This window comes from Notechis scutatus, chromosome Z (assembly GCF_049901735.1).
Source record: "Notechis scutatus isolate UNSWTSFEM ecotype Mainland chromosome Z, rNotScu1.2, whole genome shotgun sequence".
NCBI classification, from domain to species: domain Eukaryota; kingdom Metazoa; phylum Chordata; class Lepidosauria; order Squamata; family Elapidae; genus Notechis; species Notechis scutatus.
In genome coordinates this window covers 110,471,527-110,496,930 of record NC_142025.1, presented here as the reverse complement: position 1 = coordinate 110,496,930, position 25,404 = coordinate 110,471,527, and the positions used below count along the sequence as shown (strand labels likewise).

The following is a 25,404-nucleotide window of genomic DNA, read 5'->3' as shown; positions in this document are numbered from 1 at the left end:
TTCATATTTTCTAAAATTATTTCTGTTTCTAATATAACAATACTATCTTATGTACCTTTGCAGAATCCCTTTTTCCATTAAATTTTCACCCATTATCTCTAAATAGGCCCTGTTTCTCTATATTTTGTTTCTGTCCTTTATAACTTCTTTTCCTTTCTTTCTTCCCTCTCATCTTCTCCCTCTTCTTTTTACCCCCTTGTCTCTCTACTTCTAATTCTCTCTTCTGCATTTCCCTCTTCTGTTGCTTTCTGATTTTATACTGATTTTTCACTCTATTTTTTTGGGAGTTGTTTTTCCCAGTCTTAAACTTTCCATTCTCTTTCCCCCCTTTCCTTTTTCCCCCTACCTAAGATTACTTGTTCATTAAAGATGGCTTCTTCTTTGTCCCAATCTTCTTGTTCTGCAGGCATTTCTTGTTTCTTATAATTCCAAATCTCTATTCCTAAAAACTGAAATACGAAGCCAAAAGAACCTCTCCCTTCTTGTGCATCTTCTTTGTACTTTTTAAGTTCCATTTTCAGTTCTTCTAAAAGTGGAGCCATTTTAAACAGTTTTAAACAACCACCTAATTGATTTTAGTCATTCAAATACAATAACCAAAATTCCAGAAATCATCAAGTAATCCAAATAGTCCCAAGTTATTTCTTCTTATTTCTTTTTCCACTTTCTCTTCCTGGGGTTTTTGTTGCGATGTTTCAGTTAAAATGTATCTTTTGGAAGTCTTGTTGAGATTTTGCTGTAAGTGCTTTTTAATTCCAGGCAGTCTCCTCCCTTCCAGATCCTGCCCTTTTATTATTTTTCTCTCCTTTCCTGTTTTCAAAAGCTTTTAATTATCCAGAAATCTTTATTATCCCTTTGACTTTTTATTTTCAGCATTAAATGCCTATTAATGTCAAAGTGGATTTTTTTCCAATTTCTTGCTTAAGTCTCTTAGCTGTCAGCATAGGAAAAGGAGAGAAAAAAACCAAATCTTTTCCCTTTTCTCTCTCCTTTGCAGCTTAAAAATCTTCTTAGGGAACAATGTTATTGTTTTTTTTTAATAGTTTCAATTCTGGAGTACCTTATTTGTTGCTTTTGCTGTTTGACCCGGTCAACCAAAACTTTCTCTTCTTATCTTCCTCCTGCACATTCTTTTCTGGTCGAGTTCTTCTTTGTGGTGGCCATTTCTGACCACTGCTACAACCGCCTTAGGGAAAGGGAGTAATGGCCAGCTGGGGAGGAGAGATGCGGCTCTCCTCAACCCTGCAGGCAGTCTCCCCCTTCTTCACCACCTCTACGGGGTGGCTTAGCCCCGAAACCAGCCGGCTCGGGGCGCTCCAGCGGTGAGCATGGATCGAAGCCTTGCAGAGACGAGGTTTCGGTCTGTCGCTGAAGAAGCTCAAACTGGAAGTCCATCACTGGAGGTTTTTAAGAAGGGACTGGACAGCCACTTGTATAAAATGGCATAGAGTCTCCTACTTGAGCAGAAGGTTGGACTACAAGACCTCCAAGGTCCCTTCCAGTTCTATTCTGGTTGATTGATTGAAGGTGAACATTCGTTCTCCAAGTTTGTGGTTGGGTTTCCAAATGTTTCATTTCCAGGCTAGGTAACATCATCAGTGGAACTACTACCTAGCCTGGTAATGAAATTTTGGAAACCAACCAGTGGTGGGATTCAAATTTTTTTACTATCGGTTCTGTCGGCGTGGCTTGGTGGGCTTGGCTTGGTGGGCATAGAAGGAGAAGGATACTCCAGAACTGGTCAGAACCTGCTGAATACCACCTCTGCCTGCAGGCCTTATGCATAACGATCCTCTGAATCCAGCTGGTCAGAACCTGATGAATACCACCTCTTATTGTGATTCTTTGTAGATTGTTAAACAGTTTTCCTAGCCCTTAAATTAATTATTTTTTGCCACCAAAGCTGACAATACAATTGTTACCCAATAATTCTGTGGGCATGGCTTGATGGGCGTGGCTGGTGGGCATGGCAGGGGAAGGTTACTGTAAAACCCCATTCCCTCCCCACCACACTAACCTGCTTTCCTGCTCCGTTCTCCTATGCAGGGCAACAAAAGAAGACTCAGCCAATCAGCTGGGATTCGGGAGACAGAGAATAGATGGGGGAGGGGCAGTCAGAGGTGGTATTTCCGGTTCTCCAAACTACTCAAAATTTCTGCTACCGGTTCTCTAGAACTGGTCAGAATCTGCTGAACACCATCTCTGAAACCAACCCACAAGCTTGGAGAATGAACCTCCATCCTCACTCTACACCTGAGCTATAGATGTTTGCCATACCTGTCTGTGCAACAGGTTTTGCTCATCAGCGATCTGCATCTCCAAGGAACGTCCTCGGATGGCCTTGTAGCGAACATTTTCAGGAGGCAAATAAAGGGCCTTCCATGCTAGGCTGATGTGGATGGAACCGTTGGGCTTCCTTGCAGGGTCCATGAGGTCAAAGTCTCCTGGAGATAGAGAGCGGGGGGGAGACAAGATCTGGATCTGGAACAACATCTGGATCCAGGCTGGATCCAGTCAGTTTAGTTTTGGAAGTGGTGAAGCCTATGGCATCTTAAACTTGCTGTCAACTCTGAAGGAAACCTGGCTGAATCTATCTTTTGCTGTCTCATGGTTGCCACGAACTCTGAAGCGGGGAAGGGAGGCTAGCAGTTAAAACAAAAAGCTTTATTGTAGGATTCAAGATCATCCCAATAGGTGGTAGTTTAAAGGAGGAGAGGAGTGACCAAGCAGCCCACTAACTACTTTAATTGGACAATGTGACCTGTGACATTTGGGGAGGGAAATATTTGCTCTTTGAATTAGGCTAAAACTATGGGAAACTTGAGAGTTGGTTTTCACTAGCTGTGCCAATATGATGTATCCAATAAACATGTTCTTTGAGGAATCTACCTGCCTCGGAGTTCTGCTTTTGGTGGATGTGTTACCCAGATTGCTGACACTTGCACTGAATTGTCTTGAAGTATCATTTGTGTTCCATTTCAAAAGATTGAGCATGGCTTTCCAGATATGGAAACCTCCAACACAAAGAAGTCCTTGTGAGGAGGTTGAGGCTGATATTATACTGTATTTCCCTCTATGATATGATTACAGTGATTGTTGTGCAGTGGCCTAAAGGTGGAGCTCTTGCCTCATAATCAGAAGGCTGTGAGTTTGATCCTAGACCCCTTCGGAGCCTGAATCTGTGGGAGAAATGAGCTGGAACAAGAACCGAAAGAGATTGAGAGGTTGGCTCCATTGGCCTTGAAGGAAACTGCAGAAGGCAGGCAGTCCAGGCAGGGTTTTTCAGGATTAGAAAGGTTTGCAGACAGTGTGGAGCAGAGGAGTCAGAGCTCAGGCGAAGAGCAAAGACCACTCCCTCCTGATCCTAGAGCACGGAGAGAAGAAAGAAGACGAGAGCAATGCAGACTGAGCTAGCTACGAGGGAGAGTGCCCCACCCCCTTTCACAAGGCACACCTGGGAGATGGAAGGAGGTGTCGGTGGGAGGGGCATTTGTTGGAAACAAGCGTTGAATCTGTGGAGCCTCGTATGCACTTGCCAACGGCTGGAGATTACTGTGTTCTGTCTTATGGGGCTTGCCCAGTTTGCCTGCTTCATTGAACTTCTTGCTCTGGTTACCGTTTGGCTAACTTGGCTTATTGGACTACTCACAGCCAGAAGTTGCTGAAGGTGTGTGTGAGAGTTTTGCTCCAGGACTTGTAGAAAACATGGGGACGTTTGGGGGCAAAGTTGGAGCAATTAAGGGGAGTTAGACCTGTTATCTGGCTGTGTTGCTTTCATGCCACACCCAGGGTCATCACACCAGATAGAGGCAGATATTTCTCTCTCTGGGCACAGTGAGAATATATCTGCTGAATATTACTCGGCATTGGCAACAGGAAGGGCATCCAGCCATTAAACACTCTGCTAGCTCCATTCAGTTGCCCAAACTCCACCCTGCAAGGGATTATGGGGTTGTTAAAAGATGATGATATGAATACAGTGGTTGACCTGGAGGTTTTGAAAGAATCTTCAGAGCTTCAGTGGGGTCAGTTGACTTATGCCAGGCTGCAAAGGACCTTCAAGATGACCATGGAAGAAGAACTCAGGAAGATGTTATGAAAGAATTCAAGAAGTTATCGAAGAACTCTTAGGAGACCTCGCATAAAAGATTGCACAGTCTTAAGAAAAAGGGAACATGGGAAAGAAATTCAAAATAACCTGCCTTGATTTTATTTAGGGTAAGATAGGACAGAGCAAACCTTGATGGGCTTGTTACTTAACCCAACCCAATTGCTGGAATTGTGCTGTCTGTTTCTTGATCAGCCCTTGACCTCAAAGAGCTGAAATCAATAAAGTCTATTGGCGTGTGCACCTCCTACCTGAACTGTTTTTGCTGGCACTGTGGGACGGTCATTTGCTTTTTCAAGGCTGTGGGTCAGATCTAAGCACCCCCGTGGGCAGGATCGGCCCGCAGACATTGAGTTTGATACCCTTGTCCTAGATCCAGAAGTATCTAGCACAGAAGACGGATCAAGAAAGCAAGGCTAGATTTATCTAGTATCTTTTGTCACTCTCACCTTTGATGCTATGCCCATGCGCTAATGGTACCAGTGGGATCTGAGCTTTGCCCAAGTAGCTTCCAGGTTCCTCTTCCTCATCATCAAACACATAGACCCACAAACTCTCCACAAGCAAATAATGGTGCAGCTCAGGAGTGATATGCAGAGCAAACTTCTTCACATCTTCAAAGTCGGGATGGTTGCTGGACCGGGTGATGGGTGTGTCGTGATCTGGGAAGGTGAAGAACTGGTACATGGCATATGGGCTGGGCTGTGAGCCAATCCAACGGCTTCTCAAATTGGCACAGCTCTTGATCTGGACGCACAGCTCATTCCGGTTTACGCCTTCGGTCTTCTAAGGAGGGAAAAAGGAATGGCGGTGATGCAGCAGGGAAGCAGCGGCAGTTGTCCAGTTCACAGTTTCTTCAAGTCTGACAATATTCATTTCTTGCTGCAGGTTTTAATAAGTGGGTTTCTGACTCTGAATTGGAACACAATAATTATATCCTGTATTGATTCTTTCAGCCTATCAGTGAGCTGCATATGATCTCTGGAAGGAATAGGCTTTTGAGTACTACAGGGTAACAACGAAAGGAGAGGGAGAGCATTGGAGGCCATGGTGGCGCAGTGGTTAGAGTGCAGTATTGCAGGCTACTTCTGCTGACTGCCGGCTGACTGCAATTTAGCAGTTTGAATCTCACCAGGCTCAAGGTTGATTCAGCCTTCCACCCTTCCGAGGTGAGTAAAATGAGGACCCAGATTGTTGGGGGCAATAGGCTGACTCTGTAAACTACTCAGAGAGGGCTATAAATCACCGTAAAGTAATATATAAGTCTAAGTGCTATTGCTATTGTTGTTTTCTGTGGATGGAATCTGTGGAATACTTCCAATACCCATAACTTCGAACAATCACTGAATCAAGGGTCATAAATCAAGGACGACCTGCAGCGCTACTTTGAGCAATGCAACTATTTTGGGGGATTCACAAACTGCATTAATCAAGACCTACTGGTACCATGTGAATAGGAGATGGCCTAAAGTTGCTATAGGGCAGTGTTTCTCAACCTTGGCCACTTTAAAAAGGGTGGACTTCTTCAACAGCACAGCTGGCTAGGGAATTTTGGAAGTTGAAGTCTACCTGTCTCAAAGTGGTCAAGGTTGAGAAATACTATATAGGGTATTTAGGGGAACCTGCAAACTTTTCAAAGTAGTTTTTCATAGTCAAATTTTTGGCAAAATGATGGATTGATTTTTCCACTAATGGTTTCCTGTTGGGTTGTGTTTTTGCTTTCTGGCTTATTTGCTCCTAATTTTTAGTGTACAAACCAAGAAGGCTTAAACGCTGACCACAGATCTGATTTTTGAACAGTGGTTCAAACTCCTTTTTCCTTACTCTGTTGCCTTGTGGTTGCCAGCTCTGTGGGGCTACAACTGGAGTTCCTGCTCCAGCAGAGAGACGTGTCAGCGTTTGGCTTTGGCAGTGGGGCAGCTGTGAAATCTGTTTGAATGGAAAGTGAAGTTTCAACTCGTATTCCAAAAGACCATAATCCTCACCCTTGGGACCTGGAGGAATAAGGGAAGGGAAACAAATGGCATTTTGGATGGATAGGTAAAAGTTGGAGCAAAATAACAACAACAACAATAATAATAATAATAACAATTATTATTATTTAAAAAGTCATCTGGTACCATGTGCAAGTATTTTATAAAATACATCAAAAAATTGCAGCTTCCTGCAACAACACCAGCGGAACTGTAAAAAACTACACTACTTGGAACATGGAAGCATCCTGTATCAGTCAATGGTATTTGTGATACATTTTTAAATGTTCAGTTGACTGAGTTTCATGTTTAATGAATAAAAGATAATAATAATAATAATAACAGAAATAGAAGTAGAAATAGAAATAGAATGACTATGGCAAAGGCAACAAGGGTAGTACCAATAGTAATAGGTGCCTTGGGTGCAGTCCCACAACAACTGGAGCACCACTTGAACACCATTTCTGGCATTGACATATTTACCATCAGTCAATTGCAGAAGGCAGCTTTACTTGGAACAGCTTCCATCCTGTGGCGATATCTGTAACACCATCAAACATCCAGATTTGCCTATCCCAGGTCCTTGGTAAGGACTCAATAGGTAGGCAAAAATGCCAAACCCAGTCTGAACATCTGGTTGACACTGCAATTAATAATAATAGTAATACTAGTAATACTAGTAATACTAGTAATACTAGTAATAATAATAATTTGCCATATCTGGTGACAGCAGAATCAACGAGAAACAGCTTGAAAAAATCACCAGATATCAGGACTTGAGAATCGAACTGCAGAGATTCTGGAATAAACCAATGCAGGTGGTTCCAGTGGTACTGGGCACACTGGGTGCTGTGCCTAAAGACCTAGGCAAGCACTTAAAAACAATTGGTGCTGACAAAATCACCATTGGTCAGCTGCAGAAGGCCACATTACAGGGATCTGCTTGCATAATCCACCAATACATCTCACAGTCCTAAACACTTGGGAAGTGTTTGACTAGTGATTTGTGATACGAAACCCAGCATAGTTATCTCGTATGCTGTGTACACTGTCATTTTTTGTGTCTAATAATAATAAGTCAATACCTAGGATGCTGGAAGTAACTACTCTACTCCTGTTCTGTTCTTATCCTATCCTATCCTATCCTTTTCATATAGAAGTCAAGACCCATCTGACTTGGGATCATAATTGTTCTTCTTACCATGCAAAACTGCTGTGCAACGAACTTGTTCTGCATTGTTCAGTACTTGGCCAAAATGCAACCAGCAGGAGGCCAGGGTGGTGTGGTCAACAGCAGAGGCCAGGTGGAGATCCAGGCGAGAAGTGGCCCCTTGCAAGTATTGCATGAAGAAAGGATCCTCTCGGACAACATATTGGGAAGTGAAATTGTAGTGGGGCCGAACGCCGTGGGCCAGAGGTGTGCAGTGGGTCTCGAAGTCATAGAAGGCATAAGTGCAAAAGGTGAGGAGTCCGGGGTCTCCCAGAAGTTGTACGGCCTCAGCCGACAGAATTGCCCCAGAGATGTGTAACTCAAAGAGGTTTTCTCCATGTTGCAATTTCAGAACTTTGCTAGGAACTCCTTCATCGTCAATATCACTGTCGGGTGGCCGAAGTTGGACAGCTCTTGTTCCATATGCCACATTCTTCAACTTCTCTGGGGAGAAGAGAAACAGAAAATCTTAGAACTCCCCACAAACATTCACCTGTATTTAACTGACTTTTAAGAAGGAATTTTCAGGGAGTGACTGAAAAGATTTAGTTATCATTTACATTTGGACAGACTCTATTAAACCGGAGCCAGAAAGCAGAACGAAGCTGATCGGGGAAGGAAAAAGACAGAGCGGCGCCATAGGCGGTATTTAGAAACGCTGAAGTGGCTACAACAAAGTAACAGATTTAACTGACTGAACGGATACAATTTATTCAACAAACCTCTGGGAACTTGAGAATATTGCTCTATTGGAGGAGACAGTTCTTTTTCTCCATTTGAAGGAAATCAGGATAATTGAATTAAGGAACACTAAAAGACAAAGTAAAATCAGAAGCCTTTGAATGAGTGGGAATGCCGCTTAATTGTAGCTGTTCCTCAGCAACTTTTCATCTTCCATTTCTGGAGTGCTCGAAGTGAAAGCTCCCAAATTGAAAAGTGAACACTAAAAATTCCTATCTCTAGAGCTTCCCTTTTTTTTCTTTTTACTCTCTTCTTTGTGTATACATTTACTTAAAATATTCTCCCTTCCTTTCTATTAGTTGATGTTATGTTATGTTGAATTATGCTTTTTTTTTATTTTCTCTCGATAAATATGCATATTCAGTAAAGAAATATTAGATTGTTAAAATATTGAATCAATTAATTTAGTTAAGTTATTAATAATAGAGATTGTTATATTTTGAATGGGAATATAGGGGAGACAGTAAGAATATTAAGTATTAGTTATTTAACAACTTTAAAGCTCTCTAGATCAATATTATAATTCATTGTGTGACTATATCTATGAATATCTATGAATGTAACATTTTTTGTAGCTAAGGTTACTTTACATTTAAGTTAAATTAGAGAAATACATATATATCCTACCAACTAGTTAAGAATACAGTTATTTAACAGATTGATAGATTTTGGTCAATTTTAGTAATAGAGCCAAGAACACTGAATGCCAATTTGGAATAATATATTTAGCATTGTACAACAACAAAAACAAATCTTAAAGGAAATGACTTCTACAACTACCACAGCATTGAAATCTGGTAGAAAGGTCAACCCCACAATAACAACTACCTTGGCAACAACTTCACCCATGGCACAAAAAACAATAGAGAAAACACTACCAATAGAGAAGCAAACTAGCATCTCGAATGCTAACATTCAAGCAATGTTTCTAACTACAGGACTCATTGACAAAACTGCAAGAAACAATGACTAAAAACCACAGTGAAACAAGAGCAGATATTAATGAATTGAAGGAAGAGATGGGGAAATTAAAGGCAGAAATGAAAGCGGACATCTTCAAAGTAGAGGATAAAGTGGGAGTACTGCAGCAGGCCTTGAAGAAAAATGAAGTTATAATAAAAGAGGTAGAGAAAAGAACTGAATGAATGGAAAGGGAATTAGAAAGGGTGGATGAAGATCTAAAAAACGTGAACAAAGAAATGGAGGACTCATTGGTCCTTCTAGAGATGGACAAGGCAGCAACTTACTTAAGATTTCAAAATGTGGCGGAATCAAAAGATGAAGACCTGGAATACTTGATGGCAGAAATACTGGCCGGTCTACTGAAGAAGGACAGAGAGGACATTCAAAAAGAGTTTGATGAAGTTTACCGGGTCAGTACAAACTACGCAAGATGCCACAAATGCCCTAGAGAAGTCCACATAAGATTCACTAGAAGATGTGTCCGAGATATGATATATAGAACCTCTAGAGATGGAACAATAACGTATAAAGATAAAGAAATTGTGATCCTTAAACAGATACCGAGAAGAGTAAGGGAACAAAGGCGTGATTATAAGTTTCTGGCAGCTTATTTAAACCAAAAAAGAATTACATTCAAATGGCTTATTCCAGAAGGGATGCTAGTGTCGTGGAAAGAGAGGAAAATTAAAATAGACACCATGGAAAAAACTCAGGACTTTTATGAACGGATGGTGGGCCCACAGGAGCAAAGTAGTAGGGAGGAATCAGAAACAAATTCTCAGGAAGAATATGGTGGACATAAAAATAGAACCGGAATTGTAGGGAACCAAGAGAACACTTATTTACAACAAAAGACAGAAGGAACCACAAAAACACAAACGCAAGGAGAGATAGGAATTGTTACACAACAAAGAGCGAAACAGAACTAAATAAATGGGAGAAGAAAAAAAATTACTATCAATAAACATAAATGGTTTAAATTCGACAAATAAAAGAAAAAGGATATTAACTAAATTAATCAAACAAAATGCCGATATAATATGCCTACAAGAAACTCATATAAAGAAGAAAGATGAAAAATACTTAGAATGCCCGAAATTAGGAAAGTTATTTACCACACCAGCGGATGAGGGGAAAAAGAAAGGAATTGCAGTATATGTGAAAGAGGATATGAAATCAGAGCTAATATGGTCGGATTCGGAAGGAAGGACTCTGGGTTTGCAGATCTGGATTAATGACATCCCAATTCTTTTAGTAGTAATTTACGCCCCAAATGGAGATCAAAAAGAGTTTTTTAAACACCTATATAGAAAATTGGTTGGATTGCAAAAAAGAAACATTTGTATTATAGGAGATTTCAACTTTATTGTTGATTATCAAAAAGACCACAGTAACGGCGGAAAGAATAAAAAGGGGAAGAGAGAGCTACCTAAGTTCTGTAGGGAAATGATGAAAGAGTTAAATCTGACAGATATATGGAGAAGACTACACCCTGAAAAAAAACAATTTACATTCTATGCAAATCCCCATCAAATATGGACACGGATCGATATGGCATGGATGAATGGGGAAATAGCAAACAAGACAAAAGAAGTGGAAATTTTGCCTAATGAATGGGCAGACCATAATCCAATTCAGATAATATGGAAGGGCAGGGCAAAACCAAAGAAAAGATGGACGCTAAATACTCAATAAGAGAGAAAGAATACATTAATAAATTAAAGGAGGAATTAAATCTTTTTATAAAAGAAAACGATAACGGAGAAACCACGAAACAAAATATTTGGGATACAATGAAGGCGGTAATAAGAGGTATAACAATCTCTTATAATGCCAAGAGAAACAAGGAAAAATATTCCCAACAAAACAAATTACAACAAAGAATTAAGGAGCTAGAAATCCTTCTACAGAATACCCCAAAAGATTCAAAACTGCAAAATCAGATAAGTATAGCTAAACACAAACTGAATTTAATTGAACAAGAGAAAATGACTATGAATTTGAATTTGACTAGACAAACCTATTTTGAACATGCCAACAAGCCAGGATGATGGCTATCTTACAAATTAAAAAAAAAGAAAGAAAAGAGATTGATATATCAGTTAATAGATAGTAAGGGAGATATATACCAGGAAATAGAACAGAAAAAACAAATCACTCATAAATACTTTGAAGATCTATACAAAAAAAGAAGATGTCAGTGAAGATAGAATAAGGAATTATTTAGATGAAGTGAAGGATAAGGCAATTGGGGAAGAAATGGTAGAACTACTAAATAAAGATATTACTGAATCGGAATTGAAATCAGCAATAGAGAACCAGAAAAATAACAAAACCCCGGGCCCAGATGGGATTCCAGGGGAGCTGTACAAGGCAATAGCAGAACAAATTGGACCACTTATGGTGGAAGTTTTCAATGATGTTTTACTGGCAGCTAGGATGCCGGACTCATGGAGGGGGGCGTTGATTTCGCTGATCCCGAAGGAGGATACGGAACCCAGATATATAAATAATTATAGGCCGATTTCACTCTTAAATACTGATTATAAAATATTCACTTCTATTATAGCAAACAGATTAAAAAGAATGTTAAACTTGTATATACATGAAGATCAAAACAGATTTCTCCCAACTAGGCAAATAAAGAACAATTTAAGAATAGTATTAGATGCACTAGAATTTTATGAGGCCCACCCCGAGAAACAAGTAGCACTCATGTTCTTAGACGCAGAGAAGGCTTTCGATAATCTAAATTGGCAATTTTTAATTCAAAAAATTTATAATTTGAATCTGGGCACCAAATTTGAAAATATTATAACCACCATCTATGACACACAACAAGCTAATATAATAATAAATGGGGAATATACTCGCCCAATAAAGATAGAAAAAGGAGTGAGACAGGGCTGCCCACTCTCTCCCCTGCTCTTCATATTAGCATTAGAGACATTATTAATGCGAATTAGGCGGAATTCAGATATAAAGGGATTAACGGTTAAGAAAGAGGAATATAAATTGCAAGCATTTGCGGATGATATGATTTTCTTTATCGAAGAACCAATAGACAGGGGACTAAAATTGATGAGTGAATTAGAGAAATTTGGAGCAGTAGCAGGACTCAAAATAAATAGGAAAAAAACCAAATTAATGACTAAAAATTTAACAGAAAAACAGAAAATAGAATTAGAAGAAACAATGGTGAAGAAACAAGTGACAAAGAAAGTGAAATATTTAGGAATTTGGCTAACACCACACTGTAAGACACTTAAAGAAAATAATTATGATAAATTGATACATCAGGTAAAGAAAGATTTAGAATCATGGGGTAAACTTCAAATTTCACTACTAGGTCGGATCGCCACCATTAAAATGAACATTCTCCCCAAATTTTTGTATCTATTCCAAACGATCCCAATTAAATTACACAAAAAGTTTTTTGAAGAACTCAATAGAATAACCCTTAAATTTATTTGGCAAGGGAAAAAACCCAGAATAAATGTAAAAGCAATGCAGGATATGAAGAGCAGGGGAGGGTTAGCATTTCCAAACTGGGAGTTATACCATATGGCCACCTCGTTAGTTTGGCTGAAGGATTGGGTGAACTTAACCAACAAAAGAATATTATTCCTAGAAGGCCACGATTTACAAAGGGGGTGGCATGCTTTTTTATGGGATGTAGGGAAAACCAGTCAAAAATATTTCCATAGACATTTAATTAGAGACGCACTATTAACAAATTGGAGGAAAATACAGAAAAAACATTATACAAAAGTACCAATATGGATTTCAACAATGGAGGCGATGATTCACCCAAACAATCTGGAGATTACTAAAATGATTAAATACAAAGACTTATTGGACCCACAAGGAAATTTGAAACCGAGGCAGGAACTTCAGGACCAAGGACAAAAAATTGATCAATGAGTTTACCTTCAGATTCAAAGTAGATACAAACAAGACAAGAAAGAATTTGGAATTAACAATAAACTTCAACAATTAGATAAAATTTTATTAGGATCAGATAAAAAAACATAACAAAATTTTATAATTATTTATTAGAAACAGAATTAGAAGAAGAAATCGTAAAAGGAAATATGATTGCTTGGGTAGGAACGTGGGGACGCAGCATTACATTAGCAGAATGGGAGAAAGTTTGGGGCAGAAATAATAAGATCACCAAATCGGCAGCATACAAGGAAAATCTTTATAAAATGTTTTATAGATGGCACCTCCCCCCTTCGAGGTTAGCGAAGATGCACCCTAACATGAGTCCGTATTGCTGGAAGTGTAGGAAAAAAGAACGAACCTTTTTCCATATGTGGTGGTCTGTACAGAAACCCAAAATTACTGGAAGAAAATCAAAACTTGGTTGGAAGAAATTACAAAAGAGCAGATCGAATACAAACCAGAGTCCTTCCTGTTAGGGATTTTTGATAAACAAATTTCCAAAAAAGCTAAATACATAACAATACACATCCTAACAGTGGCCAGATTAGCCTTCGCTCAACATTGGAAACAACATCAAATTCCATCAGATGAAATGATTATCGAAAAAATTTCAAAATGTGCAGAAATGGATAAACTGACTTTGGCGCTAAAAAACAAAGACACTTCACTATATTATGATAGCTGGAATTGTTGGTATAATTGGATTGATCAAAGATAAATTATATATCATAAGGCATAAGAGAAAAGTATTAATCTATAATAATGATATAGCGATATATGTAAAGAACAGGTGTGTGTATATGACATAAATCAAGGTTATGAAAAAAGATCTTGCAAACTGTAAAAATAAGAATGCTTTTAACTTCCCTTTTTTTTCTCTTTTTCCTCTAAATTTTCCTTTCTTTTCTTTTCTTTCTTCTTTTCTTTTCTTTCATTTATTTGTGTATGTATTGTTGGTTGGTTTTAATTGTAAAAACTAATAAACTATATTTAAAAAAAAAAAGAAGGAATTTTCAAGAGAACCCAATTCATGTCTTTGGTGGCAGTCATTAGGTTTTGCATCAGATCCAGTGGTGGGATTCAAAAAAGATTACTACTGGTTCTGTGGATGTGGCTTGGTGGGCGTGGCTTGGTGGGTGTGCCAGGGGAAGGATACTGTAAAATCTCTGTTCCCTCTCCAATCCAGTGGAAGATTACTGCAAAATTCCATTCCCTCCCCACTCTACTAACCTGTGCAGGGCAACCAAAGAATACCCAGCCAATCAGCTGGGAATTTGGAGGCAGAGAATAGATGGGAGCAGGGCCAGTCAGAGGTGGTATTGGCCGGTTCTCTGAACTACTCAAAATTTCCGCTACCAGTTCTCCAGAACTGGTCAGAACTGGCTAAATATCACCTCTGATCAGATCCAATGGGGGAACACTGGCTACTGACAGATATGATATTTTGATCTTGTGGGGCTATGCCACAAAGTGCCACAAAGAAGGGAACTTCCACTTCCACATCCACAAAATGATTGTCACAGTAGCCATGTCAAGACGTACAAAGCATGCACTCTTTTTTTATGAGATAGGGCAAGAAGGTTGACTAATCCCAAGGGATGTTTGCAGACAAGCTAGTACTTCTGGATCATCACATCGACTAGGGGTCTCCAAACTTGGCAATGTTTAGATCTATGGACTTCAACTCCCAGAATTCCTTAGCCAGCCATGTTGGCTGATAAATCTCAGGAGTTGGCGTCCACAAATTTTAAAGTCTTCTAAGGTTCCTGTGAAAATGAGTTCATTGTTAGGTCAAGGTCAAGTAAGGTCAATTCTCTTTCCAGTTGAGTTTGACTCTTGGTGAACTAATGAAAATACCCATGCAGCACTTGGACAGTAAGCCAGAAACAGTTTGCTATTGGCTTCTACCAAATTATTTTCTTCCATTCCCCAGTCTAGTCTAAAGCTGTGGGATTTGCCACCTAAGTCCTATCTTTTTTTTATAATTAATTTTTTAAATTTTATTTTATATACAACAAACCATTCCATTTCAATTGTGCATCAACTTGGGTACCTATTTCAATTATTTGAACATTATAAATGATATTCTTCTTATCAAATCTAACAATACATCAATGTTCCCATATATATTCCCATATACATAGTAATATCACACATTATAACTTTGCTTAAATTTATCTAATTGCTCTATAAATACATCATTTTTCTTTTAGGTTGGAAGTCCTATATGGTCTTGAGCATGCTTAAATTGATCAAGTTCTAGGTTGCATAAACAGAAGGATAGAATCAAGATCACATGTAGTATTAATACTATAAGTGTGGTAAAACCACACTTGGAATACTGCATCCAGTTTTGGTCGCCATGATGTAAAAAAGATGTGCAGAGAAGAGCCACAAAGATGATTAGGGGAGTGGAGGCTAAAACATATGAAGAACTGTTGGTGGAACTGGGTATGTCTAGTTTGGTGAAAAGAAGGACTAGAGGTGACCTGATAGCAATGTTCCAACATCTAAGGGGTTTCCACAAGGAAGAGGAGGTCAATCTATTCTCCAAAGGAGGACAAGAAGCAATGGGTGGAAACTAATCAAGGAGAGAACCAGTCTAGAACTAAGGAGAAATTTTCCTACCAGGAGAACAATTAATCAGTGGAACAACTTGCATTCAGAAGTTGTGGGTGATCCAAAACTGGAGGATTTTAAGAAGAGATTGGACAGCCATTTGCCTGAAACATTATAGTGTCTCTTGCTTGAGCATGGGTTGGACTAGAAGTCCTCCAAGGTCCCTTCCAACTCTGTTATTCTGTTACATTTCCCTTACTCCGTAAGCCAGAGAAAATCTGTTTCCATGTTACCACCAATCAGCAATTGGTAATCCAGATTCTCATCATGTGTGAACCAAAAATTGTCTTCCACTGTCTTGTGGAAATGGAAACCCCATCTGTGCACCTCTCGCTTTAGAAACTAAGATACAATGCAACTGTGGGTGATAGGAAGAAGAAAATTAAGCCTGAAGGAAAGGAAATACCTCAAATACTGCACCTCTGCATGGTTTTTCATTTCCGTAAGAGAAGGATGCTTGGATTTCAATTTCAGCGCCAAGGTTGTGTGTACCTCAAGACTTACACCTTTCCTTCTTGAGTTGCGGAACAATATTTTCAATCTGTAGAGATTCTCAGCCATCCAGGTCACGGTGGTCCCAAAGGTGCTTTTTCAGGAGGCAGCTGGATTTTCTCGTTTTTCAGTTGCCTCCTTGAAAAAAAGCACCTTTGGGTCAACCATGACTTGGATGACTGAGAATCTCTACAGACTTTTAGCTCTACAATTTGGGATGAACACCCTTTGAATGGTATGGGAGTAGGAATGGATTTCCAGAGGAAAAATTGCAGATTACAGGAACCAGAAGCATTACTCAGGTGACCCTGAAGACACAGATAAACCTCCAAGTGCTTCAATGACTCTCTAAAAGGATGCAAATGACCAGTTGTCTGCAAAGAATATAAATCCTTCCATTCCCCACCATCCTGTCAGAGCAGAAGATGCTTCTTGGATGAGAAGTGAAACGTATTCAAAAGAAAAAGAAAGTCCAGTTGCCTCCTGAAAAAGCACCTTTGGGACAATATTTTCAATCCACCTTGAACTGTGGAATGCCTAAAAATGAGCAGTAGAAAAGAATGTGCACACCTTCAAGTTGATGAACACGGGCATTGCGCAAGTCCAGAAGTTGGTCCATCTGTCTTTGCTGGTCTTCATGCTCCTGTTTCTCCTGTCTGGACTGCATCAGCACCTTCTCCAGCTCCACCTCCAACCAAAAGAGCAGTCAAGAGACTCAAATTACAACTCATGTCAACTTCATCATCATTCCACCCCTATTTGCCTTGTAGTCTAGTCAATGGTCCCTATTAATTCACCAGCTGGTGTCCTCTGACAATTATTACCCTTCCAACTGGCCTGGTCATTGGCCAGAGGTGATACCAGATGTGGAGAGGGTCTTTAAGAGATGAGAGTTGGTGATATCATGGACCTTAGCACATCCTTCCGCATCCTAAGTGTTAGTTAATAAGTCCTATGTCTATTCAACTGAAATGCAAATTTGCAAAATTGGATTCTATCCAAGCTTAACCCAGGCAGAACGTTGTTCATCCAACTAGGAAATTATAAATATACACTGAGAACAACTTTGTCACTCATGTAATATTTTACTTTGTATGTATTGCTAATCCTCAAGGTTCCCCAGCTTTGGTGTTGGAGATGTTTTGGTTGCACCTGATAATCCCAATTGATGCGATGCTGCAAAATGACCATGTTGCGTGTCTTCTCCAGTTCGAGCACTGTCTCTGCATGTGCAGCCTCGGCCTCATGAAGTTGTCGCTTTAGGCTATCCTGGATGAAGATTTCAATCTTTTCCTGGTCTCTTTCTGGAACTTCTGCTGACAGGCTCTGGGAGGGAGGGAGGAAGGGTGGGTGGGAAGGAGGGAGAGAAGGAGAGAGGGAGCAGAAAGGGAGGGAGGAAGAAAGGAATGAGGGAGGGAGGGAAGGAAGGGGAAAGGAAGGAAGGAAGGAAGGAAGGATGGAAGGAAGGAAGGAAGGAAGGAAGGAGTGGGGAAGGAAGGGAGGGAGAATGAGAGAGAGAGAGAGAGAGAAGGAAGGGGAAGGGAAGGGAAGGAGGGAAGGAAGGGGGAAGGAGGAGGGAAGAAGGAAGGAAAGGAAGGGGCAGAAACAGAAAGAAAACAAAATATGGAATTTAAAATGCTTGGAACCGTCAAAACAACTCAATGTGATACTTTACCACTCAGAAGACATAACCACTTATTCACTACCCCTCCTATTATCTTGGTATTGTCTGCTTCCCTATTCTGCATTGAAATATTTTGCAAGGTGGCAAGCATATCTGCTTCTTGCTTGTTCAGACTGAAGCACCTTCAACGAACCCTTTTCAGACTGAATTAAGACAAACTGCTTCAAAACCACTATTCCCTTTGCTTAAACTTTTTTTTTTACCTTTCCTGCTCAACCTGGATTCATAACAACCTACCTGAGTTGGATTGGACTGAGGTGTTTCCTCCAGTGCCTGATTTTCCAAGATGGCCACCCTCTCCTGAAAAGAGTCGACTTCCTGTTTCAGCACGTCATTCTGAGCTTGTCGAGCAAAGCAAAGGAATTAGGATTTTAAAAGCATTTAAAAATCCAATCCAAAGTGTTGAGTAGATTTGGCCAACCAGCAAACTCTTAATTGCTGCATTCTTATTACATTGTTGTTATTATTATGTTTTATCAATTATATTTGTATTTGTTGTGAGTCATCTTGAGCATTGTATAGAAAAAGGTTGTGCATCTGTGTGTGTGTGTGTACATGTATGTACATCTGTGCACATGTGTTGGACTTTGAAGAAGCAGATGGAAAGAGTATTGATAGTCTTCAGTTCCGGTTTTGGAAAAGATCCTGAGAAATACCATGAACACTCAAGAAAACAACCAAATTGAACAAATCAACTCAAATTCTCACTTGAGGAACTAATGACCAGATTTGAACTATCATGTTTCCTCAAAAATAAGACCTGGTCTTATATTAATTTTTGCTCCAAAAGATACATTAGAGCTTATTTTCAGGTATGGTCTTATTTTGGGGGAAATGCGGTAATAAATGCGTCTGTCTGGCTGACCATGTTAACTGTGGCTTATTTGGGGTAGGGCTTATACGACAAGCATCCTGAAAAAATCATGCTAGGTCTTATTTTCAGGGAAACATGGTATCTTATTCTGGATACATTGCCAGAAGCACTTCTGGGTTGAAAGGATTGGCCAGTGACATCAATGTTGCCCTAGAAATGCCCAGTTGGGGGGCCTTTCATGTCCCCAGCAGGAGCTGGAGGGAAGAACGAGAGCTCAACCCTTCCCAACAGCAGCTCACGGGTCTCAAACACAGGCTTGCTAGCCGCCTGCCCAGAATCCCAACTACTTGAGCTACTGTGGTCCTCTGGACACATTATATTAAGATCTATGTCTTTGGAGAAGGCTTTAAGGCTGAGAAAGGTGGAAGGAAAGAGAAGAGAAGAGAAGAGAAGAGAAGAGAAGAGAAGAGAAGAAAAGAGAAGAAAAGAAAAGAAAAGAAAAGAAAAAAGAAAAGAAAAAAGGACAAACAAGATGGATAGTCTCAGGTACGGAAGCCATAAGTGCACCATTACCATAGGAGCAGGGCGTCATGAAGAAAATCTATACATGGTTTGTAAGACTTGACAACAACTTGATGACACATAAGACCTGTGTGTATATGAATACATTTAGGTAGCCTTTGACATATGATCACAACTGAGCACAAAATTTCTGTTGTTAAACAAGTCAGTTGTTAAGTGAGTTTTGTCCCATTTTATGACCTTTCTTGCCACAATTGTTGAGCAAATCACTGTAATTGTTAAATTAGCAACACCGTTGTTAATTGCTTCCCCATTGAATTTGCTCATCAGATGGTCGAAAAAGGTGATCATGCAACCCTGGGACACTGCAACCGTCATAAATATGAGCCAGTTGCCAAGCACCCAAATTTTGATCATATGACTGTAGGGCTGCTGCAACAGTCATAAGTATGAAAAATGGTGATAAGTAACTTTTTTCAATGCCCCTGTAACTTTGGTTACTAAATGAATGATTATATGTCGAGGACTGCACATATGGCTAGACACAGGTTTTTCAATGAAATCTAGAATATCATATGACAATGTTTCTCAACTTTGTCTACTCTAAAGATTTGTGAACTTCAACTCCCAGAATTCTCCAACCAGACATAACTGGCTGGGGAATTCAGGGAGTTGAAGTTCACACATCTTAAAGTTGCCAAGATTGAGAAACACTATCATATGAGAAAGCTGGATGAACCCAATGCTTATTGTAATGTGAATCATGATTGCCCATATCAGTGCCTAGAATTTTCCTGTTGAAACAAAGTAGGTATATTTAGATTCCTTTTATCAAAATGTGAATTTCTTTTCATTCACTTAGATCTGCCCCTGCATTTTGCACAAAAATTCTGCATATAGTCATTGCAAACTTCTAGTGTCAACTGATCCCTTACCTTTCTCTTTTTTTAGTTGTTCCTCTAGAATCTCCTTCTCTACCAAGGCTGAGTTGAGTTGATCTTCCAAAGAAGAAGCATTGTCCTTCTGGGGCACCTGGTCCAGATTTTGTGGAGGAGCATTGATGCAACTGTTGACATCAGGATGATAGAAAATCAAGGAAAAAGTAAGATAGAATAACATTTGGAAAACAGTTGGAAAGTACTTTGGAGGTCTCGGTCCCTTTGTAAGGTATCCCCAAGCTCTTAGAGAAGAGCTCAATATGAACATGTAAAGGACATATTTCATGTCCCAAAAAATCCACTTTAGTTTAGTTTAATTTACTTTATTGTCATTGCACTTTGTGCAATGAAATCAAACATCATCTTCAGTGCACATCAGTACCAAAAATTAATCACTTAATTACTCATAGGATGAATAGAGTAGAATGGAGTAGGGTAGAGTAGGATAGGGTAGGGTAGGGATAGAATAAAACATAATAGCAATAGAATAGAGCAGAACAGGAATAGGAATAGGAATAATAGGAATAGGAATAATAGGAATAGGAATAGAACAGAACAGAACAGAATAGAATAGAAAATAGAATAGAAAACAGAACAGAACGGAACAGATCAGAATAGAGTAGAATAGAACAGGAATAGGAATAGAATATAGAAAACAGAATAGAATATAATAGAAAATAATAGAAAATAGAACAGAAAAAAACACCAGAAAACAGAACAGAATAGAATAGAATAGAATAGCACAGAGTTGGAAAGGACCTTGGAGGTCTTCTAGTCCAACCCTCTGCTCAGGCAGGAAACTCTGTACCATTACAGACAAATGGTTGTCCAATCTCTTCTTAAAAACCTCCAGTTGGAGCATTCACAACTTCTGGAAGCAAGTTGTTCCACTGATTGTGTGGTACCTGTCCAGCAGTCGGTCATAATCCACCTTCAACGAATCTCGCTCTGCTTGCAGGTCTTGGATTCTTTCTTGGAACTGAAAAAGTAATAGATGGGATTCTAAGTCTGCCTGGGACTTTGGATCCGATAGGAAGAGGCCAATTAAAAGTAGAAAGAGGCCAATAAAAAGTAACCTCTGGTCTTGATGACTGATGCAGATTGGATTCTAAAAGCAAAGTATTCATCAGAAACTGGCTGGCCGGGGAATTCTGGGAGTAGACACCCACACATCTTAATGCTAATGTATTTAAAAAGTATTGGTTTGGAGCATCAAAAGGTAAGATACTTCTACACCAGCTAAACCAGGGACCACCAAACTATAATTTTATATCCCATGGACCAGAGACCCTGGGGAAATCCCCCAAAAAGTCTGCAGGAAAATACCCCACCCTGTTTTCCTACTGATTGATCATTCTTTATTTGGGATCACAGGATACCATCTCCCCAGGGGTGGAATTCAGGTTTTTTAACAACCAGTTCTGTGGGCATGGCTTAGTTGATGGATGTGGCTTGGGGGTGATGTGACTGGGTGGGTGTGGCCAACTCGACATCACTCATGTCAAGGGACGCTTCTCCTTGCCTGGCCTCTCATGACAGTGGGGATGCTGCAATGGTCATAAGTGTGAAAAATGGTCATAAGTCACTTTTTCAATGCCATTGTAACTTTGAATGGTTACTAAATGAACTGTTGTAAGTCAAGGATTACCTGTACAAAAATACAAAAAGCTTCTTTGCTTGCAAAAAGCTGCCCTAAATACCAATCATTAGATTAAAAATACCTGCAAGCTGGAGTTATAAATTAGGCAGGGTGCCAGAGCACCTTGAGGAATGAAAATATTTAAAATGCAGTTATAACTATCAAGCAGCCAACTCTTGCTCATAAAGTGAAACCCTTTAGCAGAGAGGTCATTTAAGTTCTCCATAAAAAGCAGACCCAGGAAAAGCAATTCTTAGATCCATTTGAACACTTAAAAATACCAGCTGGTCTCACTCACCTCACAAGATATTCTAAGGAAATCACCCAAATTTAAGGAAAAGTCACATGATCCAAAAAAGCAGTAAAAAAAATCAGTGCCAAGCTTGCATACTGCCTCTTGGAAGTATACTCCAAAAAGACAGTGCCAGATAGTATTAAAGCAGTGAAGGAAGACCCCCCTCCCCAAATAGAAAAAGAAACCATGAGGCAAGAAAAAATTCAAACACAATACAAATAATTAAATCACAACAGTAGCTGTTGCTTGTTGAAGATGAATTGGGAAAATTATCCCATCAATTAACACAAGATGAAACTTCGTCAAGCACAGAATTAACCTTCACCAAAAACCAGTTTTACACCAAAACTCAGAAAGGGTATGTAAACTCACGTTTGAATCTCAATCCTTCTAGCTAGCCAAGAAGCCTTGCTGAATGTCACTCATCTTGGTTCCCTGTCACTAAAAGCTTTGCTTCATTATTCAATTATTTCTTCAAAGTGCTAATTGTTCAGGGAAGTATTTCCTCCCAACAGCAGTGTAAAAATCTTAAAACAACCCTTTTCCTTTAAGAAAGGGTGGAAAAAAGGGTGGAAAAAAACAAACGGAGATTGCTTCTAACTACCAGTTGTCCGAACTACTTAGAAAGTTAACAAGGGGTTCTATCGAACCGGATAGAACCGGTAGAATCCCGCCCCTGCACTCCCGCTCTGTTCTCAGGGAGGGAGGGAGAGGGAGAGGGAGAGGGAGAGAGACTTTTGAATTCATGCAAGGAAAGCAGCAGAAGCAGAAGTCTTTTTTTCTCCCCCGAACTCTGCCAGAAATGAGTCTTCATATGACTTGTCACACTGGTGCAGCTTCTTTGAGCAGGATGCCTGGCAGGGTCCCAAAGACTCATTTCTGGCGGACTTTGGGATGTTGTTCGCAATGCAAACGACGCAAGCCTTGTGTTCCCACGGGCTATGTGGGCAGCGCAGCCTTGTGTTCCCATGTAGCTTGGATTAATTGCTTTGGGGGTGCTTTGGGGGTGACATTTTTCTGCGGTCCACCAAAATTTTCTCATGGACCACCGGTGGTCCCCAGCCCACTGGTTGGCAACCACTGAGCTAAAGTACTCGTTTTACTTCAGATGAAGTGAGGACACTTATGGATTTCTCCATGTAGAAACGTGTGGAGCACTACAGATTCAGTGGAGAGAGATGATTCTATAGATAAAGATTGTCCTTGAGCTACGACCACAGTTGAGCCCAAAATTTATGTCGCTAAGTGAAACATCTGGTAAGCAAGTTTGGCCCCATTTTACAACTTCTCTGGGCCCAACTGTTCAGTAAATCATTGCATTTGTTCAGTTAGTAATACAGTTGTTAAGTGAATCTGGCTTCCCCGTGGACTTTGCTCATCAGAAGGGTCGCAAAAACAGATCGTGTGACCCCTCCCACCCCGGGATCATCATGAATATGAACTGGTTGCCAAACATCTGAATTTTGATCATGTGAATGTAGGGATGCTGACAACAGTCATAAGTTTGAAAGAAAAAAAACAGTCATGAGTCCCTTTTCACAGAGCTGTTTTGACACTAAATGAACAGTTATAAGTCGAGGGCCATCTGTAATGGGTGACAACAAGCCATGAACACTTTTAAGGGGGAATAACCAGCATTTGAATTGGACATCGGAGCAAACCAGTAGTTATCGAGCAGTCGTAAAATAGGTTTCATCTAGCGCTAGTCAAACTCGCTGCATCAAATTGCCATGTGATGGATTGTGATGTTTTTTCTCTTCACAGAGCTTGGGTAGGTGTGGCCTGCATGTGATGCATCCAGCCTGCGGGTCACCAGTTTGACACCCCAATCTAACAGGAAGACCCCAGCACTGTTGTGGCCTGTCAGCCACTCCACCACCCCAGCAGCTGAATCAGAAGAGGAGAAAGTGTGGGAGCCAGGGTCGGCAATCTGGGAGCTCTGAAGGAGAAGAGGCAATGGAGCTGGCAGAGAGAGAGAGAGAGACAGAGGCAGAGGCAGAGCTTGGGCTGTCCGTCAACCTTCAGATGGAGAGTCAACAGTCCCCAGGTCTGGAGGTGACTGATGAGGAAGAGGAGGAAAAGCTGAGTCCAGTGCCTCACACGCAGATGCACAGAAGGCATAGGAGAGGAGAGCAGCGGAAATCTATGGGCCGATCCTTGGGAGGAAGAGCCACCACGAAGCCCCACCCTACCTCTGGGGATAAAAGGCAGGAGGAGGAGCTGAATAGATGTGGCAAACAACTATTCATCTTCTGGAGAGACAGATTGGTTAGCCAGCATTGAAAGAGAAATTTATTGCCGGGGCTGCTGGCACTCCTAATAAAGGAATCTTTGAGTTAACTTTAGAAAGTTTGTCGTGTTTGGGGAGCTGGGTCAGAACAAACATTTTGAATCACTTGAAGCTTCCCAGGGATCTTCACAGGCAGCCCCAGGGAGAATGAGTGGCAGTAGTCAATCCACAGTTCCTCACCTCATCCAGTGTTCCCCGCAAGGGTAAAAGGATTTCCAGTCGGCTTTCCAGCATGGTCACCTTCTGAGTCTTCTCCTTGAGATTGGCATTCAGATCATCCAACTGTGCCAGCAAGGCTTCACTAGCTGACCTCAAGGCCTCTTGGTTCTGGTGTAGACAAGAAGAAAAGAAAGGGGCCTCATAAGATCTATCTCTAGTATGGCCCAGGAGAGTGATGGCTAACCTTTTTGTCACCATGTGCCGAAAGTGTGCACACACACACACACCAGAACATGCGCATGCCTGCACCCATAATGCAATGCTTGCACTCCCCCTCCCGCTTGCCCCACCCCTTGCGCTTGCACATGTGACCCCCTGCTCCCTCCATGCATGTGCATGTGACCCCCACGCATGCACGCGTGACCCCACCCGTGCCCCATTTTGGGCTTAGTAGGCCTCCTTGCAGCCTCCTGGGAGCAAAAATGGGGCACGGGGGAAGGGGTGCAGCATGACCTATGTTTTGCTCCCAGGAGGCTGCAAGGATGCCTACTAGGCCCAAAACAGGACCTGGGAGGAATAAGAATCCCTCTCTGTGTCTCGGTCTCTGTCTCTCTGTCTCTCACTCTCTCTGTGTGTCTCTGTCTGACTCTGTCTCTGTCTCTGTTTCTATCTCTCTGTGTGTGTCTCTCTGTCTGTCTGTCTCTCTCTCTCCCTCTCTCTTTGTGTCTCTGTCTCTCTGTTTCTATCTCTCTCTGTCTCTCTCTCTGTCTCTGTGTCTCTCCCTCTCTCTGTCTCTCTGTTTCTATCTGTCTCTGTCTCTGACTCTCTGTCTCTCTTCTTCCCCATCATTCCCAGAAATACAGGCTGTTGAATATCTCTGTGATGCCCAACAGCACTTCACTTTCAAGCAGAGGCCCAAAATCTGACCTCTGTTTTACAGAATGTAGAAACATTCCCAACTCTGGAAAATTTCAATTAAAAAAATGGATGGGTGGAATAAGAAGATGCC

The 25,404-nt window shown here is 40.7% G+C and overlaps 1 protein-coding gene across 3 annotated transcripts in view; it reads right to left on the bottom strand.

Annotated features, from left to right (window-relative positions):
• The window catches only part of RPGRIP1 (RPGR interacting protein 1), a 60,758-nt gene that overhangs the window by 10,607 nt on the left and 24,747 nt on the right, over window positions 1-25,404 (bottom strand). For all 3 annotated transcript variants that reach the window (XM_087945874.1, XM_087945875.1, XM_087945876.1), the window contains 10 exons: window positions 24,417-24,563; window positions 20,918-20,991; window positions 20,010-20,140; window positions 17,976-18,079; window positions 17,207-17,380; window positions 16,625-16,742; window positions 7,283-7,735; window positions 5,933-6,102; window positions 4,558-4,894; window positions 2,278-2,444 (listed from right to left, as the gene is read on the bottom strand). In XM_087945874.1, coding sequence (XP_087802000.1) covers window positions 2,278-2,444; window positions 4,558-4,894; window positions 5,933-6,102; window positions 7,283-7,735; window positions 16,625-16,742; window positions 17,207-17,380; window positions 17,976-18,079; window positions 20,010-20,140; window positions 20,918-20,991; window positions 24,417-24,563 — 1,875 coding nt within the window. The remainder of the gene's footprint in view (window positions 1-2,277; window positions 2,445-4,557; window positions 4,895-5,932; window positions 6,103-7,282; window positions 7,736-16,624; window positions 16,743-17,206; window positions 17,381-17,975; window positions 18,080-20,009; window positions 20,141-20,917; window positions 20,992-24,416; window positions 24,564-25,404) is intronic.